The sequence below is a fragment of the Stegostoma tigrinum genome, chromosome 13 (assembly GCF_030684315.1).
Source record: "Stegostoma tigrinum isolate sSteTig4 chromosome 13, sSteTig4.hap1, whole genome shotgun sequence".
NCBI classification, from domain to species: domain Eukaryota; kingdom Metazoa; phylum Chordata; class Chondrichthyes; order Orectolobiformes; family Stegostomatidae; genus Stegostoma; species Stegostoma tigrinum.
The window spans coordinates 37,748,279-37,770,615 of record NC_081366.1 but is presented as its reverse complement, the minus strand read 5'-3'; the positions used below and the strand labels follow the sequence as shown (position 1 = coordinate 37,770,615).

The 22,337-nt window shown below is 41.6% G+C and overlaps 1 protein-coding gene across 2 annotated transcripts in view; it reads left to right on the top strand.

Moving 5' to 3' along the window:
* Window positions 1-3,277: 3,277 nt before the first annotated feature.
* Window positions 3,278-22,337, top strand: part of LOC125458512 (A disintegrin and metalloproteinase with thrombospondin motifs 2-like) — a 219,260-nt gene continuing 200,200 nt past the window's right edge. The window contains exons 1-3 of one of the 2 annotated variants that reach the window (XM_048543837.2): window positions 3,278-3,356; window positions 3,906-4,345; window positions 4,665-5,023. In XM_048543837.2, the coding sequence (XP_048399794.1) occupies window positions 4,264-4,345; window positions 4,665-5,023 (441 nt within the window). In that variant the 5' untranslated portion in view covers window positions 3,278-3,356; window positions 3,906-4,263. Of the gene's footprint in view, window positions 3,357-3,831; window positions 4,346-4,664; window positions 5,024-22,337 lie in introns of those variants that run through there. The other variant, XM_048543838.2, reaches the window with a different exon arrangement.

Below are 22,337 nucleotides of genomic sequence, written 5' to 3'. Positions count from 1 at the left end.
ATACTCACGTCTCATCCACTCTAACATGACAAAGTATTCTATGTTCCAACAAGCTCTGCATAAAATGAGTTTCTCCCAACACTCCTCCTCAGTCTAATGGTAACTTTAATTTGATGACTTCCTTGCCATTGGCTCCCAAAATGAGCAAATAATCTTTTTCTGTTTACCTTAGCAAAACCTTTCATAATTTTGAAATATCAATTACATGTCCAACTTCCTCTATATGCTCCCATTGAAAACAAGATATATTAAGTACATGGGAATTGTCCATGTTATCAAGAAATATGCTTTGCCATTACAAGGTTTCCAAATCAATGTCATTTTAAAGGTCATCACTTATCTGCTGGTTGCACACTTACCTCTGAGTTAGCGACCGTGGATTCAATCTCCACTATGAATATTAACATATATTCTTGATTGAAACTGCAGTATCATACTGAGAGAATATACTCCACTGTCTGAGGTGTAGAGTTGAGATTTTAAATAGTGACCCCTTTTGCACATTCTGGTGAATGTAAGGATTCTATGACAGCATTTAAAGAAGAGTAGTGAAGTCCCAAATTGCCCTGTTTAATATTCCTGTATCAATTAAAACAGATTAAGTGGCCACTCACTTATTTGCTGTCTATACAGTTTTACTGTGGCAGGACAAAACTTACCATTGTTCCTATTAGTGTTTGGATTTCAGAAGTCACCCTGCTAGTTGCTTTGGGATGCAATAAGACAGTATGGCCATATATTCCAACTTGAGACAGAAACCATATTTCTAATCCTGATTGTAGGTTGTTTAAAATTAACTACCTACTGTGGGGTAGCTTCTACAGTGGAAATTCCTGAATAGGGACGTCCTGTTTTACACCTATCCAGGAATCTTCAAACTTAACGATGTAGAAAATCATCATAGAAAGAACACCACTATTTTTACAGTGTCATATTGTACAGTTTATATATCCAATAGATATTATGACAGAATAAGTATGTAAGGTAAATAAGTGAGTTAGAGTGCCAGGTTGGTAAATGGAGCTGGGGTGCCAGGTGGATAAAGTGAGTAGGCTGCCATATAGGTAGGGTTGCAGGTAAGTTCCAGAGTATTAGGTAATGGATAATGCTTAGGGTGGATTGAATGAGGGGGCGGGGGGAGCGGTTTGGTTTCTGGGGATGTTTTGGTTGGGATCTTTTGAATGGAGCATTCAGTAGGAAGTTGTGAGGTTAGTGGAGTGTTGGGTTGAGCCCAGGAGGATGGTGGGGGTAGCTGTTGGGAGGGGGGATGTTGAGAATTGATATTGGAGTTCAGTTTAACAGTTACTCAGGAGTGTGCACTTTGAAAATCATCTAACCGTACCTGGGTATTAAGCTTAAGTGAGTCAGAACCCAATGAAATTTCAAAATTAAAGGGGAATTTTTGGATGGTTCCAGTTGCATGGCAGTTGCCAACTGGAATTTTTCATTTCCTGGGTGTTTGCTGCAGGGTCAGCAGCAGCAGGGATTCTTCAGGGTTTCATTCTGCAACTTCAGTCTACATTGCTGCAATGACCATATCAAAATACCTGAGTCAACATAAACACAAGTTTATTCTCTTAACGGAAGGTCTGAGAACTCACTAAACTTGTGAGAAAAATGTGAAGCAAAGGGCTTGATCTTAACAATAGTGAGGTAAATCTTTAAAGATACGTCAAATTCAGCTTCTCTTGCGACAAGTATATATTTTGCATTTGCATGTGTATTGAAATATTAACATCATTTTTAGAATTCAGATTTCAAAATAGAGGAAGATCGATGTTGATTATTTCAATTACAAGTGATTTCAATTTCAAGTGTGAAATTTCAAAGATTTCAATTTCAAAGTACAGGGCTAATGGTAAGATTCTTAGTAGTGTAGATGAGCAGAGAGATCTCAGTGTCCATGTACACAGATCCTTGAAAATTGCCACCCAGGTTGACAGGGCTGTTAAGAAGACATACAGTGTTTTAGCTTTTATTAATAGAGGGATCGAGTTCCGGAACCAAGAGGTTATGGTGAAGCTGTACAAAACTCTGGTGCGGCCGCACTTGGAGTATTGTGTACAGTTCTGGTCACCACATTATAAGAAGGATGTGGAAGCTTTGGAAAGGGTGCAGAGGAGATTTACTGGGATGTTGCCTGGTATGGAGGGAAGGTCTTACGAGGAAAGGCTGAGGGACTTGAGGCTGTTTTCATTAGAGAGAATAAGGTTGAGAGGTGAATTAATTGAAACATATAAAATAATCAGAGGGTTAGATTTGGTAGATAGGGAGAGCCTTTTTCCTAGGATGGTGACGACGAGCATGAGGGGGCATAGCTTTAAATTGATGGGTGAAAGATATAGGACAGATGTCAGAGGTGGTTTCTTTACTCAGAGAGTAGTAAGGGAGTGGAACGCTTTGCCTGCAACGGTAGTAGATTCGCCAACTTTAGGTACATTTAAGTCGTCATTGGACAAGCATATGGATGTACATGGAATAGTGTAGGTTTGATGGGCTTGAGATCGGTATGACAGGTCGGCACAACAACGAGGGCCGAAGGGCCTGTACTGTGCTGTAATGTTCTATGTTCTACTTCTGTGAAGGTTTTCTTTGATAGAAAGGTCAGTCCTGAACAATGACTAAATCCAACATTTTGTCAAAGAACAGATGACTGAAGACTCCTGCAGTACTACTGGACATATATTTATACTGTAATGCTTACAACAGGTGGAATAAATACAAGATCATTAACATAGTTTTCAGTTCAGAAGAATGTAGGATGAGCAATTTTTTTTTCAAAAAATCAGCTCAAAAATGCTAGTGTTGAGTTTAGAGGCAATTTTAATATCTCTCCTCAAAGATGGACATTATTTCAGTGAAAGGGTTTCGTTTGTGGAACTACCAAACAACGAAAGTTTGATTAGAAATTTTCAGATTATCAGAACTGAGAAAGACTGGTCGCTCAAATTTGTGGAAAGGTTCATTTTGGCAGGTTTGGAAAAGCCTTGCGCTGTGGAGAGAATTCAAAGACACAATTAGGAATCAGTTAAGTAGAAGCCTAAAGAGTTGAGATATGCCGTATAACTTCTCTAGAGTTGAGCCTCTGAAATGGGTACTGCTACCCTCCGTAGAGTTGCTATTCAATCAGTACTGCAAGTGAACAGTCCAGAGATGAAAAACTGGGTCTGGCGGCATCTGTGGAGAGAAATCGGAGTCACCGTTTTGGATCCAGTCTCCCTTTTTCAGAACTGAGTATAGGAAATGGTGGTATTTATGCTGAAGACAGTGCGTGGGGAGGGAGAAGAAGGGAGTGAAGGACATTTGGAGATTGACATCGGCTTAGTGCATCACCCCTTCCCCCGGAAATCTCACAGGTAGCACAGCAAATCTCTCAGATTGCAACGTTCAAGTACATAGTTACCAATTACAGAGTGAAATAACAATGGAGGCAGACCAGGATGACACGTTACTCTAATTTTTTTTCGAGACCTTGTTTACCCTTCTATGGGCAAACTCAAACGAACGACAACTTTCCCAGTAATTTTGAGATTTTTTTTGCTGTTTAATTCAGATAAACATCGGGTTTGGAAATAGACGCTGCCTTAAAGCAATTCAATTAGCCGAGTCTAGCTTTAACGATCGTGATTTTCTTTCCCAAAAAAGTTCTAGCATTTAGTTTCCCAGCTTCTAAAGGTGAACAGTTTTAAGTGCCAGTGCATGAAAGATTCGGGAATGTTTCAGATGCAGATTTGACAGCAGAAGTCAGACTTGCGCGGCTTTCGGCAGCTCTTTCATGGGTTTGAGGTAACGCGCATTGCAACCTAGAGGGAGCCCTTGTTCACCAGTGACAGAGTACAGTACAAGGGAAACGGAATTCTCAACTTCTCTCATCAGATCATTTCAAATCTTCTACTTCTTCACAGGATCTAGATGTACACGTGGTGGAGCCGAAACTGCCTCCAATCCTAAACTGTTCTCCGTTGCAGTGCATGGCCGCAATCTGTCAATCACAGTGACTTCATGAGATACGTCCCGTGCTTTCAATATTTTTCCCAACCTCCCGGCCCCTGGTTCGCTGCCTCCACTCCAGTGAGACCGAGTTAAGGACTGGCTGAGGGAGAGGGTTCCAGACATCGCTGCTCCTTCTTCTGTAGCCCGATGCTTTGGCACCGCACTGAGCCGCAGTCTACAGTGAGCGTTCAACTTTAAAGCCAGAGCCGCCCCCTCCCCTCCCCTCCATCGCACCCCAACAAGTTTTTGACACGACTTTGAAAGCGTGCAATGGATTACTTCAGCGGAACGCTGTACTTTTTCTTGTTAGCCTCGCTGGGAGCTGACGGCCTGTACGTCGCCCAGCATACAGGTAACGTTTGGATGGCTCTCCTGTTTGATTTGCAATACTTTCAGGAAAGCGGGATTTGTGCACCCACTGCTGTTTTGTTTTGGGGGTTGGGGGGGGTGTGGGGGAATGTAATGTTGTATTCAGTGTGTCCCTGCCAAATGCACAGTATTGATAACAATCTTGTTGTGAAATTGCCTGCTTTACAAATATTATGCTAATTAGGGTTGCGGTTGCGAACTTCAAAGCTACAAAATGTAAATAACTCAAACGGACCCTCTCGATAGTGTGATGGGCACGGATCGTTTTGAAAGTTTACCGCTGCATCTGTATCCATTTGCAGATTCACTTCTGGGCAAATTAACCAACTATGAGCTGATGACACCGAGCAGCACAGATGTACAGGGAAGATTTCTGTCCCACGCTGTAACGGCTGCTGGCAAAAGACGGTCGAAAAGGGACATTGGGAGTTTGCAGCAAGCTCCAGCTGATGGGCGCTTGTATTATAACGTGACGGTGTTCGGGCAGCAGTTTCACCTCCGACTGAAGCCCAACTCCAGACTGGTGGCACCTGGAGCCACGGTTGAGTGGCAGGACACGAACGGCACTCACAAGGAGCCTCTCCGCGGGGACTGCGTCTACTCCGGAGATATCACTGATGTACCGGGGACTTTAGTCGCCATCAGTAACTGTGATGGACTGGTAAGCAGCATTCCAACACGCCTTCCGCAACATTCACTCCTATACGTTAACCCTTCCCCTGCAGAGACAGCGTAGAATTCTACACCTGTCAAAAAGCAACGCATGATTTGAAAGAGATATCAAGGTGTACAGCTGCACGAACACAGCAGGCCGAGCAGGAAAGCTGAAGTTTCGGGCCTAGACCCTTCTAGTGTGTCTGATAATGTAGCCCACGATGCAACAGCTTTGGGTATTCTTGACAATGCAGGGAATAATATCACCCTTATTCGATAGTGGACATTTTGTATGCTTAGAAATATACAGACTTCTGTTTCAATCTCATAACTTCAGCTTCTGTCTCATAACTGAGACTTATTCATTGGTGGTTAATTCTAAAGTTCTTCTCTGCCACTCCCAATATATCATGCACACATGTAAACTTCTGTCAGCACTTCACAGTTGTGAACTCACTCAAAGATAGGATAACAGGTGCCCTTGGTAAATCTACACAGGTAAGAATGCAATTCGGTTTTAAGGCACATAGAATTTTCCATTGAATTGCTGTGAGCTTGATTTTAAACATATCTAGCTGTCAAGCCAGCATTCTTAAAAATTCTTTAACTCAAATAGGTTCTGATGTGCACCGAGGTGTAAAACTGATTAAAATTTTGTATTTGATTATTGATGATCACAAACTGACTGTGTGTATTTTCGCCAGGATGTTGGCATCCTTCAGAAAGCATGGAGCCCAAAACTTATGCACCATATTCTTGCAGAGCCCTAAACAGTGGTTTATATTTTTTTTATTTGCTCAGGGGAGATGGCTGTTCCTGGCAGGGCCGGTATGAATGAATGAATACATTCATTCATTAAGTATGGATATTATCTAGGTCTTGGTGTATTTAGACACAGACTGGCTCAGTATCCGAGGAGTTGCAAATGGTGCTGAACATTTTGCAATGTTCAATGAATGTCCCCACTTCTGACCTTAAGATGGACGGAAGGTCATTGAAGCAACTGGAGATGGATGGGCCTAGGACATTACTCTGAGGAACTCCTGCAGCTGGAACAACTGACCTCCAGCAACCGCAACCTTTTGTGATAGGTTTGACTCCAAGCAACAGAGAGACTTGGCCCATGTCACCCACTAATTCCCATTAACTCCAGTTTTTTGCCGGGGCTTCTTGATGCCAGACTTGGTCAAATGCTTCCTTAATGTCTCTCTTACCCGACCTCTGGAATTCAGCTTTTTTGTCCATGTTTCAACCAAGGCTCTAATGAGGTCAGGAGTTGAGTGGTGCAGGTGGAACCCAACATGGCCTTGCTGGACAGTTGCTGCTTGATAGCACTGTTGATGACACCTTCCATCACTTTGATGTTCAGGATGAGACTGCCATGGCAGTAATTGGCTGGATTGGATTATCCTACTATTTTTCCACATTGTTGGCTAGGTGCCAGTTCATTACTATTGCCAGAATGTTGTCTGGTCCCATAGCCTTTGCAGTACCCATTGCCTCCAATTGTTTCTTGATGTTACATGGAGTGAATTGAATTGGTTCACCACTGGCATCTGTGATGCTGCTATTTGTTGGAGGAAACCAAGATAAGATTATCCACTGGGCACATTTGGCTGAAGATTGTTGCAAATACTGATGTGCTCATCTCTTACATCATTGAGGATAGGGATATTTGTGGAGCTTCCTACTCCAGTGAGTTGTTTGATTCCTCATCACCATTCATGACTGGGTGTGACAGACTGCAGAGCCCAGATCTGATGTGTTGATTGTGGGATCACTTAATTGTGTCCATCACTTACTGCTTATGCTGTTTGGCATGTAGCTTTACCAGGCTGACACCTTAGTTTTAGGTATGCCTCGCGCAGATCATGGCATGCCCTCCTGCACTCATCGTTAGCTTCTTTGTTTTGTATTTTACTGCCCCTATCGAAAATGCTAAGTGTTCTAAATACTTCAGTAATTACCTTGTCAATGTGCCTTGCCACATTCAAAGATTTGTATCTGTGCTGCAATGTTCTTTCTGTTCTTGTAATTCCTCCAGGATAGTGCCCAAACAGCTATCCATTTGGGTGACCCAATGTGCATCATTTCACGATATTCCACATTAAATCCCATTTGCTGTAGAGGTACCATTTCATAATTTTGTGTTCCTGAAGTCTAATAATATCCAGATAAGTTGCTAAGTGTTGTAGCATATGCACATTTCTAAATTGCACTTTATATACACGCAGTATATTTTAAAAAAAACTGTGGTCCTCACATTGATTCTTGGGTGATTTCTTCACTTGGGGGAATCTCCAGTCTGAAAAATAGATGTTTATGACTACTTTGTTTGCTATTACTCAGCCAGTTACGTATGCAAACTGTCTGTTCCCACAATCCCATGATCTTTTATTTTCTAATCAAGCCTTTGATTTGGTACTTCATATAAAATGGCCTTTGGAAAACCATATTAAACAAATACTTCACAGTCTTTATCAAGCTTTCTTTCTATCTAATTTCATCCTATCCAATGACACTACCATCCTTCCCTAAAAGAAAATGGTTTCCTGCCACAGAGTCTTCATCCTGATTTTATTGTGGACACTAAAGTACTTGTTTTAGCACTTCTGTCAGGCCTTCCTGCCTCCACCAGAACATTTTTGTCTTTAGTCAGCCTCACCATTCCTTTAGTTATAAGATGTATTTGCTCTCTCTATATGTTAATCAAACATCATTTCTTACTTTCATTTGATCTCCTTCTATCCGTTTTCACTTTCTCCCTACACTCTATGTATCTGACCTGACTTTCAGCTGTATTCTAGGATGGGCATTTGCCAAGCCTTTTTTCTGTTTGGTTTTAAGATCTGTATTCTTTGTCATGCAGTGAGTTCTTGCTTTGGACACCTATCTCATCCACTCCTATCTGCTTTCTTCATTTATCATTTTACTTCTGCTCTTTTTCCTTTTTCTCTTTTTCATTTTTCTTTGGAGCCGTTTGCGGAGGGTTAATTGACAGCATTGGCATGGCCCTCCCAGCGTTCAGGACCAGTGGTGGCCAAGCTCCTCTAGCAATTGGAAGTTACAGTGGTGGATTTATCAAGATGGCGGCTCTGACAAGGTGAAGTCTCTGAGGAGTACAGCTGGAGTGGGCCTCTGGGTGAGACAGCAGCCTGGTCTGGCTACAGTGCCGTGGCCTCCTGGTTGCAGAAGGACCAGCATAGGAACTCCAGGCATTGGTGAGATGGTGGCTGCAGTGCCAGCAGCGTGGTATGTCCAGAATGGGTACTTCTGGTGTCCTCGAGTTGGCCTTCTATATCCTTCCTGAATACATTCTTGCCCAGAATGTTTAAGCATTATTCTCATCCATGTTTAAGTGACGTCTCCCATTATGTCATTACTATCATAACCCCACATTTCAATCTGCACTTGTACCTTGCAAAGCTGCTTATGAATTTTGAGAGGCTCATGATCACAATTGCCAAATATAGGTGGAGCTGGGGGATCCTGGTTGCAGGATGAGAATGGGTTCAGCATGGGACCCGGCATCAGTGGTGGTGTTGGTGAGGTGGGCCCAGCGGCATAGAGATGGCACCTGAAGAGTGACGACTCCAATGTTTGTGGGTGCAGCACAGACTGTGAGGCGGTGGCGGAGCGGATGCAGCACAGGTGTCCCTGGTGAGCTGGCTCAGGGCTTGTGACTCATGGCTCTCTTTCAGTTACGTTTTGTTTTATTCTTTAACTATTCAAAATGGTGCCGGATTGTGGTGACAGTTGAAGCTTTTCACTGTTTTACTGTGTTATACGCTGTAAAATGAAAGTGACAGTAGATCAGACAACTTCAATCACTAGATGGTACAAAGAGTATATCTGCTTTGTTATGACCCAATGCCACTGAAACAACAAAAGGAAGTGGAACCTTCCAAACTTTGTTTGCAACGCAGATGAGATAGACACCTTCTCAGATCACTGAGACTGGCTGTCTTCCAGTTGGGTATTTTCACCAGTGATTTTCTTTGTGCCTTTTCCGTATCTACTTTAAACATATTGTCAAGTGTTTCCAACTGAAACAGACTTTACTTCCACTACTCCATTTCCCAGAATGAGATCCACCCATGAGTCATTCTTGTTCGGCTACAGACATGTTGATTTGAGAAACTTCTGTATATAATGTTGGAATTCTTCACCTTTTTCATTTTACATTCTCTTCCTACTCTGTGCAGCTAACTGAAGTTCTGTATTTCCTTTGGTACTTGTTACATTTCTCTGATATTTACCTACAGATTTTCAACTCTATCTCTGTCTCACTATTTGGAAGTCTACAGCAAACATAGAGCAATATAACAGCTCATTTTCTCTAATTAAATAGTTTAAGTCTTTGAACTCAAATATATAATCCACCTGTGGAACTATAATAGTATTCTTGTTTAATGCTGTCAACTTCACTGTTTCCCTTCCCACCTCCTAGCCTTCTATATCCCCCCTGATTACATTCTTGCCCAGAATGTTTAAGCATCATTCTCACCCATGCTTAAGTGACATCTCCCATTATATCATTACTATCATATCCCCATATTTCAATCTACACTTGTACCTTGCAAAGCTCATTATTAATTTTGAGGGGCTTATGATCACAATTACCAAATATAGGCAGTCAATGCCTTTGTAACAATTGTTTGATAGTTTATTAGATTTAATAAGAAGCAGTGGTTAGATATGATATAGCAGTTAATTCAGCAAAAAATGTAGATGACTGTGACTGACACATAAGAATGTCTCATTGACCCTGTAGCTGCTCTGCAGAATGGAAGAGTAGGGGCAGTGACTTTGTGGTCTCTTTGTTGTGTCTTTTCTTCCCTGGAGCTTACAGAGGGAAACTCCGGTCTTCTCTGCAGAAGTTGGTAGCTTGTTTTCCTGGACCCCCTCTCTCTCTCATAACCATCTCACCCGACTTATCTCTGTTGATATATCTTACTTTGGGGGCTAGCCATTTATGCTGTGTCAATCACCTGTCTCAACCCACTTGGCCAATAACCATTGTCAGCTACTCATGATACCAAAATCATCATTGTCTCCTTGCCCATCTCCATTTAAAGGTTGCTTTTCATTCTGTCTAAAATTAAAACTTTTCTTTTTTAAGTATTGTATTTATAGTGGGGTGTTGTGTCACCTGATAAATCTTTAACATGAGTCAGGACCTTTTGTGATCCTTATAACCTTTCCATTGTTTTTGTTAACTAGAGATCTACCTATATTTGTCAAATGTTAGTTATTGCTATAACACTTAAGCTACACAGACAACACAAAATATGAAACACTTGGAAAACAATCAGCTGTAAAGGGAATCTAATTTACAACAGTCCACTCTTTGAGAAGATAGTATCGCCATTGATTCCTCAGTTCTTTCTTAACTAATCCATTTATTTCTAATGAATACATTTTACATTTCTTCATTGTATATCACAGATAACAGATCAAAGCTATTAGAATGTGATCAGGTTATTGCTTAGTAGGAGCTGCTTGATAGCACCGTACATGATATCTTTCATTACTGAGAAATGAGAATGGATTGATGGGCTGGTAAATAGCTGGGTTGGATTTATCTTGTTTTGTGTACAGAAATATATGGGCAACTTTCTGCACTTTCAGGTTGTAGCTGTATTGGAAAAGTTTGGCTAGACACATGGAACACTTTGGAGCTCATGTGTTCAGTACTATTGCCATTAAGACTCCATTCTGATGAGCTTTACATGTTTAATGGCTGCCACAGTTTACACAAAGATCACAAGATTATAGCAAGCCAGCCAATACACTAAAAGTACAATTACATTTCTCCAAATACATTCTTTTAGTTCTATGATGTAAGTCAGCTGTTGGCTATTACCTTTTCACTTCTGGCAATGATGTTTTCCTAGTGAAGGACAGCACACCATTTGGGATTCAAATTTGTGGTTTGCAGAAACATCTATCTACCCTTTTGCTTATGCCCTCTCCCCATTGTTCACCTCTGCCTTGGATTTGTTTCTGGTTGTAATTATCATCCTCACTGGTATTCAGCTCAAGATTGAATACCACAATCCTGAGGCATTCTACACTATCTGCCTTTTGCTCCTAGTTTGCCTGGTGGTCCACACGTTCTCTTAAATTATGAATTTTCTGTAGCTGTTGGGTGACTACCTCTTGAAACATGCTGTCCATGAGACTCCCAGCTGGCCTCGACAGCAATGATTCCTGCTGCCCCTCAAGCTCAACAACTTGAACACTTCTTGGTGGAGCTAGTCAAGTTAATCCCAACATCACCCCCCGACTCATTCCTCCATTGTTTTGTGATTGTTTTCCTTCATATGTTTAACTGTGTGTTTTTCAGGTCACTTACAAACAAGTTGGTTCTTTTTTTAGCTTTAATGTTATTTACCTGTAAAGCAAACACAAACTCTAACCATGTAAAGCACACCTCAGAAGATTAAATAGTTGCATGAGCCATTAAACAAAAATCAATAAACTGTAAACTTACCTGTAAATCACTTGTACTTCTCCACACTCTGTGCTGACAGTAATGTAACTTGAGTTTGTGTGTGCGTGTTGATGCTATTGTCCTGAAGTCCATGTCTTTCTGGGTTCTGCATTATTGTCTATCATCATTTATTCAGTTATTCACTTTTCGAAATAAGGATTGGAAAAGTCTGAAAGTGGAATTAGTTACTAAAACTCTGAAGATGTGCTGAATAAGTATGACATCTGAGTGTGGCCCAATGGACTGGTTGTATGAATCATTTTGTTAGATTTTCTACATAGAAAAGTGTGATGGAAATTTGAAATCTAAATGCATGTGACTAGTATAGTACAATTTCTTGGTGGTTTTATCCTTTTTTAATCTGATTTTTATGTGTACACCTACTTGTATATACTGATTAAAAATTTTACATAATCTCATTCATAAACCTCTTCTGAAAAGTATCAAAGGGTCATGGAGTAGATTTGGTTTTATATTGCCTGCTTCTCCTACTCTGATGCTGCTTGACCTGCTGTGTTCATCCAGCTCTACATCTTGTTATCTCTGGTTTTATATTAATCTGCATTTGAGGTCACTGCATGCCACTATTCAAGAGATGGTGAGAAGGAGGAAAAAACCGCTTTAAAGAGACCTTCCTCATGCCTTCGGAGAGGGAAGAGGCAGTGTGATAACGGTAAAGGTGAGAGCAGTCTTGTGCTCTTGTTGCTGCTCAAGTACGAGTGATGTGATCAGCAATGATACTTGGCATGCGTATTGCAAATTTGTGCATCATTATCCTTTTAAATCAAATCTATAGCATTACGGCTCCAAACCTCATTTCTGCTTCTTGATACTTTCAATATGTTAATCTGCTTTCAGATACAAACGGAGTTTGCCTTTTATTCCCTCTGGGTAATTTGGGAGCTCAGTAGCTTCCACGGTGACCAAATTAGAGTATTGAGTTAAAAAGCCAGGCTTTCCTGTCCTTAGTGCATTACACCAGCTTGCACTGGAGTAAATGCCCAAAGGCTCGTTAAGAGGCTAATTGATGTGTAAATTTCCTCCTAGGGTTTATTAAAGAATCTGTAAGATATTTTGGCAGCAAGCACTTGTCCCTGTTGTGTCCTCTTAACCTATTGATGAGCTGTTTGGCACTGAACAGAAGACTTCAGGTTTATTCAACAATGCTATTTGTATCACATATCAATGGTCAGTTCACTGCTGGAGCTTTTGCTTTTATTCATTCATGGGGAATAATCATCCTGGCCAACATATATTGCCCGTTTCTAATTACCCTTGAGCAAACTGTGGTGAGCTACCACCTTGAACCATTGCAGTTCATTTGGTGTAGCAATTCTCCCAATGTCATTAAAGGGAGTTAGATGATATTGGCCCAGTGATAGAGTTTTATGTCTGGTTGGTATGTGGCTTGCAGAGGCACGTGCAAGTGGTGATTTTCCCATGAACTTGCAGCCTTTATTCCTCCACTTGATAGGTTTTGGAAAGGTACACCAAAAGAGTCTTGGTAAGTGCGTCTTGTAGATGCTGCACTCTGTCACAGTGTACCATGAAGAAGAGTGTGAGTGTTGAAAGTGGGGTGCCAGTCAAGCTGGCTCATTTGTAATGGGTGATATTGAGTTCCTCAAGTGTAGCAGCTGCACCCATCCAGGAAATTGGAGAGCAGTACATCAAAACCCTGTTTTGTGCCTTGCAGATGCTGGACAAACATTTGTAGTTCACGAGCTAAGTTTCTTGCTGTCAAATTCCCAGCCTTTTACTGGCCACAGTATTTATAGATCCAGTTCAATTTCTGCTCAATGATCGCTCCCCTGCCCTGGAATATCAATAGGGGATTTAACATCATTATTTCATTAAATGTCAAAGGGAGATATTTATCTGCTCTCTTGTTAGAAGAGGCTGCTACCTGATACTTATGTAGTGCAGTTGTTACGTAAAAGCCCAAGTCTGCATACAGATTAGGCCTTGAATCATGAGAACAGACTGATTCAGTATCTGAGGAATTGCAGATAAAACTGAACACTGCAAAGAAATCAAAGATATCCAGACCTGACCTTTCTTAATGGTGGAAAGATCTTTTGAAGCAGTTTGTTTGGACCTTGGATATTATCTTCAGGAACTTCTACAGTGATGGCCTGGATCTGAGGCTACTGACTTCCAACAACTACAACCATCTTCCTTTTGTGCCGGGCACGGTGTCAATGAGCAGAGCTTTCCCAATGATTCCAATTTTACTCACATTTTGCTAAGGCTCCTTGATGCCTCACTGCATCAAATGCTGCTTTGCTACCAAGCACAGTCACTCATTCTGCCTCTGATCTTCACGTCTATTGTCCATGTTTGGAACAATGTTGTAACAGTAACAAAAACAGAAGTTGCTGGAAAAGCTCAGCAGGTCTGGCAGCATCTGTAAAGAAAAATATCAGAGTTAACGTTTCAGGTCCAGTGACCCTGCCACAGAACAGTAGCAATGGTTGGAACTTAGTGACCATGCCAGAAACCAACTGATGACACAGATAGGGAGATTTTCCAGGACACTTTGAACGTTAATAACACTGAAGAAGTTTTGACATTCTGGAAATTATTTGAGGACTTAATCTAAAGGTTAAATGCTGTGCCGCTGGACACTGAGAGAAAGGGAACAAAAACAAAGTTTGCTGGAAAAGCTCAGCAGGTCTGGCAGCAACTGTGCAGATAGAAAACAGAGTTAACTTTTTTGGGCTTCGTGACCCTTCCCCAGAACTGATGGTGGCTGGGAAAATGTCAGTTTATATGCAGAAAATAGGGAGGTGGTTGGGGTAGAGAGTAAACGATAGGATAGAGCCCAAAGAGAGAAAGACAGTTGGACAGACAAAGGAGTTACTAATGATCAGGCTGGGAGGGTGAATAGTTGTTAATGGGGACTGTTAGCCTACTATTACACACCCCCTGTTTTGGACACTATGTGGTAACAAGGCCTGGTGTGTGGGGTGGGGGGCCTGGGACATGGGAGAGTTTAGGCCCTAATATTATTGAACTCAATATTGAGCCCGGAGGGTTGTAGGGTCCCCACATGGAAAATGTGTTGTTCCTCCAGCTTGCGTTGGGTTTCAACTGGAAGAAAAGGACATTTGATCATGGATATCTTGTTATTGATCTCCCCTAGCTTTGCAGAAGTGGGTGGGACCAGGAGAGTGATAACGTTTGCTGAAGGGAGGAGGGAAGGAAGAGGTATGCTGCTTTTTCTGATGGGTATAGAACGTGCCTCCTCCAATGCTGCACCTCTAGAACCTCTGAGCCTTCTCGGTCACAAATACACATGATGCTGGATAAACTCACTAGGTCTGGCCGCATCTGTAGAGTGAGAAACAGAGTTAATGTTTCAAATGTAGTATGACTCTTCAGAACTGAAAGGTGTCTGCAATTTTGCTTCCTATACTTTTGATGGGTGGAGCAGGAGCAAGAGGGCAGATGGTACAGAGACTCAGTGTGAAAGACATGGGAGTTGTTAATAGTGGTAAAAGAGAAGAAGAGGTGTAAAATAAGTGTGAAAAGGAGAGAATGGGGCCTGTTTACTGAGAGCAAACTAAAGACACAAACACACCACAGCTGTGGGGGATAGGATGTAAGACAAATGGAAAACAAATATTGTATGGCCTGTTTCTGAACTGATGGAATTCAATCTTGAGATCTCAAGGTTGTAAAGTGTCTGAGCAGAAAATGAAGTTTTATTGCTTGAGCTTGTGTAGTTTGGAACATCACAGCAGAACCAAGAGAGAGGTATTAAAATGATGGCAAGATGGTTTATTGAAATGGCAAACAATTGGTAGGTCAGCGTCATTCTGAGTGAAGCAAGGTATTCTGCAAAACAGTCATCCAGTCTGCATTTGGTTTTGCCAATATAAAGGAGACTGCAATGGGAGCAGCGAATGAATTAGGCTGGATTGAAAGATGTAGTATGACTCTTCAGAACTGAAAGGTGTCTGCAATTTTGCTTCCTATACTTTTGATGGGTGGAGCAGGAGCAAGAGGGCAGATGGTACAGAGACTCAGTGTGAAAGACATTGGATCCTCTGGAAAGCCAGGGAGGAGACTGCAGAGCCTTTGGCATTGATGTTTAACTCGTCATTGTCTACAGTAATAGTGCCAGGTGACTGGAGGGTAGCAAATGTAGGTCCCCTGTTCAAGAGGGGGAGTAGAGACAACCCTGGTAATTTATGGACCAGTGAGCCTGACCTCAGTTGTTGGTAAAATGTTGGAAAAGGTTATAAGGGATAGGATTTATAATCATCTAGAAAAGAATAAATTGATTAGGGATAGTCAGCACGGTTTTGTGAAGGGAAGGTTGTGCCTCACATACTTATTGAATTCTTTGAGAAGGTGACCAAACAGGTAGATGAGAGTACCGGTTGATGTGTATATGGATTTCAGCAAGGCATTCGATAAGGTTCCCCACAGTAGGCTATTGTACAAAATGCGGAGGAATGGAATTGTGGGAGATATAGCAGTTTGGATCAGAAATTGGCTTGCTGAAAGAAGACAGAGGGTGGTAGTTGATGGGAAATGTTCATCTTTGAGACCAGTTACTAGTGGTGTACCGCAAGGGTCGGTGTTGGGTCCACTGCTGTTTGTCATTTTTATAAATGACCTGGATGAGGGCGTAGAAGGATGGGTTAGTAAATTTGCAGATGACACTAAGATTGGTGGAGTTGTGGATAGTGACGAAGGATGCTGTAGGTTGCAGAGAGACATAGATAAGCTGCAGAGCTGGGCTGAGAGGTGGCAAATGGAGTTTAATGCAGACAAGTTTGAGGTGATGCACTTTGGTAGGAGTAACCAGAAGGCAAAGTACAGGGCTAATGGTAAGATTCTTAGTAGTGTAGATGAGCAGAGAGATCTCGGTGTCCGTGTACACAGATCCTTGAAAATTGCCACCCAGGTTGACAGGGCTGTTAAGAAGACATACGGTGTCTTAGCTTTTACTAATAGAGGGATCGAGTTCCGGAACCAAGAGGTTATGGTGAAGCTGTACAAAACTCTGGTGCGGCCGCACTTGGAGTATTGTGTACAGTCCTGGTCACCGCATTATAAGAAGGATGTGGAAGCTTTGGAAAGGGTGCAGAGGAGATTTACTAGGATGTTGCCTGGTATGGAGGGAAGGTCTTATGAGGAAAGGCTGAGGGACTTGAGGCTGTTTTCATTAGAGAGAAGAAGGTTGAGAGGTGACTTAATTGAAACATATAAAATAATCAGATTCTTAGATATGGTGGATAGGGAGAGCCTTTTTCCTAGGATGGTGACGGCGAGCACGAGAGGGCATAGCTTTAAATTGATGGGTGAAAGATATAGGACAGATGTCAGAGGTAGTTTCTTTACTCAGAGAGTAGTAAGCGAATGGAACGCTTTGCCTGCAACGGTAGTAGATTCGCCAACTTTAGGTACATTTAAGTCGTCATTGGATAAGCATATGGACATATATGGAATAGTGTAGGTTAGATGGACTTGAGATCGGTACGACAGGTTGGCACAACAACGAGGGCCGAAGGGCCTGTACTGTGCTGTAATGTTCTATGTTCTATGTACAAATGAAACATTGCTTCACCTGGACAGTGTATTTGGAGCCTTGGACAGTGAGGATGGAGGAAATGAATGGGCAAGTGCTGTACCTTCTGCAATTGCATAGCAAGGTGCTGCAGGGGAGCGAAGAAGTGTCAGGAATGGTAGAGGAGTGGACCAGTGTGTCACTGAATAAACAGTCACTGAGGAATGCTGACAGTGGAGGGGATGGGAAGATATGTTTGGTGGCATTCTGCTGGAGGTGATGTAAATGGTGGAGGATGATTGTTTTGACTGCGGAGAAGTGCGAAGTAAGGACAACGGGAAACACTTGTCTTTCTGTGAAGAAGGGTAATGGGTGAGGGCAGAAATGCAGGAGGTGCATTAGAACTGTTGAGGACTCTGTCAACCACAGTGCTGGCAGCGTGGGGGCAGCGGAATTCCTTGATTGAAAAAAAGGTCATGTTGCCAGGTAGAAGGTGGTAATGCCAGATGTGACAGAGATGGAGCAACTTGGAGAATGGAATGGAATCCTTAAGGAAGCAGGTTGTGAGGAGATGTAGTCGAGGTAATTGTGGGAAATCAGGATGGGTATTGGTAGACAGCCTATCCTCAGAAATGGAAATAGAAATCAAACAAGGGAAGAGTCCGGGATGAATGATGGTAAACCTTTACAATTCTGGGTAAGACCAGGAAGCAGCAAAGACGCCAACGTATTATGCCTTTTCAGTCCCTGGAACCTACTGTTAATCTATGCTTACTGAAGATATGTCTGCTTAACCAACTCAAGATAAATTTAAAACCTGTAACAAGCAAAAACAGAAATTGCTGGTGAAACTCAGCAGGTCTGTCAGCATATGTTCTGAAGGAGGGCCTTAGGACTTAAAATGTTTAGCTCTCTTCCCAGATGCCACCAGACCTGCTGAGCTTCCTCAGCAATTTGTTTTTGTTTGTTTCAGATTTCCAGCATCCATCGATCTTAGTTTTATCCAAATTATGTAATCAGTATTAAAGACCAGAATTGCAAGCTAAAGCCAAACAAATACATTGCCAAATGCTGACATGGCACCATAGCTTATTTGGCTGAAGCACGCATATAGCAAACACAAACTTTCTGAGTTGGAATCTTTAGGGGTGCCTATGCACTGTTTCAGGGCATCATGGTGTTAATGGTAGCACCTCCATCTCTACAGCAGAGGGAACCAGTTCATGTCCCACCTGCTTGGAGGCGTGGCATAACATATCCAAACAGGTTAATTAAAAACACTTAAAACTTGAACAGTCGTGTATCATTAGCTCAGTATTCATGTAAAGACCTGTTTCCAACTAAAAACACCTAGACCTTTTACAAATCAGGGATTTAAAGGGAAATTGTCAAGGGCTGATAAATGCTGAGCAAAGGTAGTTAATTATTTAATAATTTTGTACAGGTAATGCTGCCCAGAATGGTTCTTGCAGGGTTTACTAAAAGCAAACATCACACACAATGACAAAGCTTAACTTTTCAAGTTCAACAAAGTCTACATGAAGTACGAACTACCACTGTAGGAACTTAAACCAGCATTTTGAATCCTTTGGTTACCCTCACGAATCTGATCATTCATCACTAATGTTGGCGTTATACAAACATTGAACACACCTGGACAAGGTCATTTCTTCCACTGAGGAGAACAACAATGCGCTGCTTGTGATCAATCAATACAACATTAAGCCTGTTCCCTATTTGCTGCAAAACAGTTGCACAAAGTTTGCAATTGTGCACTTGGTTATTGTTGGAATCAAATAATAATTAATGATAATTGGATGAAGCGATAGTTCTAATTGATAATTACTGAATTTCATTGCTGGAATTTGGGCCAAACATTGAGTTGATAAGAAACATTCATTTAAGACTTTAATAGACTCAGTGCTTTTTAGTCTGAATCCATCATTAATGCAGATGAAACTTGATTGAACTGCCTCTATTAATGGTGATATTCAAATTACATCAGTATAGCTGCCAGAAATTGGATGTTTAACCTTGTCAGTACTCTACTTCAGATGTTGTTCCTTTAACTTTGCTGGTTGTAACTTTGTTAGGTTTCACTGGAGAGTGTGATGCATTGTTTCCAGTAAAATAAGTGAGAAATTGGGCCTTGTATTTTGAGCTGATAACTAGTTACAGTTCAATGGATCTTTGTTGAAAACTAGTTTTTAAAAATATTTTATCAAAAAAGGTGAAACAATTTAGATGAATGTACATTTTAAGCTCAGTAACGGGAGTACTTTTGAGACTGGACTGCTGGCAGGAATTGTTCTCTGTTTGATACACAAATCTGAATTTTCTATGGATAATACATATAACATTTAATTCAGTTCTTTAATGTGACCAACCCCAGTTGAAGAGCTAGTGTGGATCAAATAGCTTTCTTTCGAGTTGCGAGCTCTGTTTCTCCTTACTCAGGAATCAGGTGCTGATCTGGCATGCTGGAGGCAAGAAGTGAGGCGTCTGGTTTAGGATAATCTTGGCTAACATTCTAAAATTATTGCTGCGGTGTACACTGTCAGTAGGCAGAGTGATTTCCAGCCTGCAGTAAAATTCTCTTGCCTTGTACCCTTGCGACTGATTTTAGAAGATCATGAGTTCAAGTCCTATTCCAGAGCATCTAGCACATAATCGAGCACAACCTTACGGTCCCCAACTTTACTGTTAGAGTCCTACAATAATGTAAGGGCCATCCATCAGAAGAATTGTATAGTTGCCAGTGATGGAAGGTTAATATCAACAGATCAACTGTTCATTTCTTAGAAGCTAATATATTGATTTCAGTAGAACAAATAATAGTCAACTTTCCATCTGAAATGATTGGATGGAAAGGTCAGATGGGTAGATTTTTAAACTTCATTGCAGAGGCATTTAAGTTGGATAAAAGGCTTTATGTTTCTGAAAAGTTTTATGACACTGAGGAGGGAGTGAGAGTGTGTTTCCACTTGGAGGCAGGAGCAAAAATTAGAGTTCATCAGTAGAAGATATTCACCAAGAAATGCTGGGGAATTCAGAAGAAACAGATGGAGATCAAAATGTGGACCTTGCTATGATGAAGAGTGGTTGAGGCAGTTAGTCTGGCTGCATTGGAAGGGAAGCTAGATAAATATATGGGTGAGAAGGAAGTAGAAAACATGGGTGGTTGGCTGTGCTGTCTCTCAGTGCCAGGGACCTGGGTTTGGTTCTGGCCTTACGTCATTGTCTGTCTGTGTGGAGTTTGCACATTCTGCCTGTGGCTGTGTGAGTTTCCACAGGGTGCTCCGGTTTCTTCCCATAGTCCAAAGATATGAGGGTCAGGTGATTGGGTAATTCAGCATGGCCATAGTGTCCGGGGATGTGCAGGCTGGAGGAATTAATCATGAGAAATATGGGGTTAAAGTTAAGGGTGGGGGCCTGTGTCTGAGAGGGATAATGTTTTCAGTGGCAATCCCGACTCGATGGGCCGAATAACCTCTTTCCACACTGTAAGGAGTCTCTGTGCAGATATTTGCTGAATGGGATGGGGAAGGAGAGTGGAGGATGCTTGCCTGACGCAATGTAACGCCATTATCTGAATTTTTAAGATAGTCCACTCAGCAGAAACCAGGGCATTAGTGTCCTACTGTACTGGGCCCATAATTCACCAATCCATTCCTGCTATTAATGTTCAATAGGCTTACTACTTGGTAACTGGGCTGATGCACTTAATCAGGTGCTAGGTCCATTTTAAAATGCGACCCTGAGGCACTCCGTGTACAAAACCAGCCAAAGCTGATGCTGCTCTGACTATCCCAGTGACGGGGTGTCTATTCGGAAGTCACAGTGGCCTGGAGTTGGCAGGCTACCTCTGGGCACTTGTGCTTTCACCAAGCCAGCTGTCCTGAAGTTGATGAAATTGAGCTCAGAGGGATAGGGCAACTCTACCCCCTTGTGCTGGGAACATCAACCTCATCTATCAAGAGTAAAATGAAGGGAAATATTCCCAAAATTGGTTTAGGTGCAAATGGCAAGCAGCAGGCACTATTAGCTTGGGTGGCCAGAAGCACACATGCCAGGTCTGAAATATATTATGGGCTTGTTTTAGGAACCACCTTAAATGTCAGTCTGTGGTAAAGCCTCACTCCTTCCTCCTTAGGGTTTCATAGTAAAATAATTAAAAGATCACTTAGCAAGCAGTTTGCTGCATTTATATTTAAAGAAAATCTTACCTCTATTAGGTTAAATGGGTAGTTTTTATAGACTGCCTTTGGGTTAATCTTTTTTCTGACTACTCTGCTTCCTTTTTATTGTTCTGGAGAGTGAGCAATGTAGGAAGACAATTTACCACCACTACCTTCACATGGCAAACTGGAGATGGTAGTAAATGTTGCCCAGCCAGCGATGCTCACACCCTATGGTGAATGTATAAAATGCTCCTGATGCAGTATATGAAAACAACACACACAAGCAGGATTCTTTCATCCTCCCTGACATAATATGAAAGGCAGTGTGCATATAAACAGTGAAACAAAGCTAAATGCTTGACCCACTTTGTTTGCTCTTTTCTCCTCTATGAACTTGGCTTTTTGCCTTTGCTGCAGCGATGGATTGAGTTTATCTGAATGCAATTTGCTCCAATAAAAATTTACAGGCCAAGGGGAGACAACACACTAATCTTTGTTGCTGAGTTTGTGTGGGACACTAACATGTTATCATCAGCATGGAACAGATGTGTGATCTGTATTTTCTGTCTTCACTTTAAATCTAGGCAGATGGTAAGGCTTCCCATTCGACTCTTGCAGAGGAGTAATGGTATGGGGTCTATTTCATCCGGTCAAGGTTGGATCTGTCAAGCTGTAGACGATCGTGCATTGTGTACAGGGCAATATGTTCTATGTTCTATTGTATACTCAAGTCTAAAGGAAGTGTTAGTGACAACAGAAATGGCAGTGCAACTCACAATGACTCATGCTCCCAGACCATCTAGACATGTGGATACAAATGGGCTGCAGAAGATTAAAATAGTAGTGAATGAATCAAACTCTGAACCAATTTAAGTTAAGATGCCATAGAACAGAGTGTGAATGTCTCCAAGTGACTTATTTTGTTATGTGAAATTGTTTTCCACATTGTAATTTAATAAAATGCCTTATGATAGGGTTTCCTAGCAGATTTAAGTTGGTTATAATATCCAGATTCTGGGAGTCATGCAATTTTCCTAAAATTAGCTGTTTGTCCCTGAAGACGCGCAGGCAATATTTCTGACAGTTTAATGTAATTTATTGTCTTTTTGAAACACTGAAGAGAAAA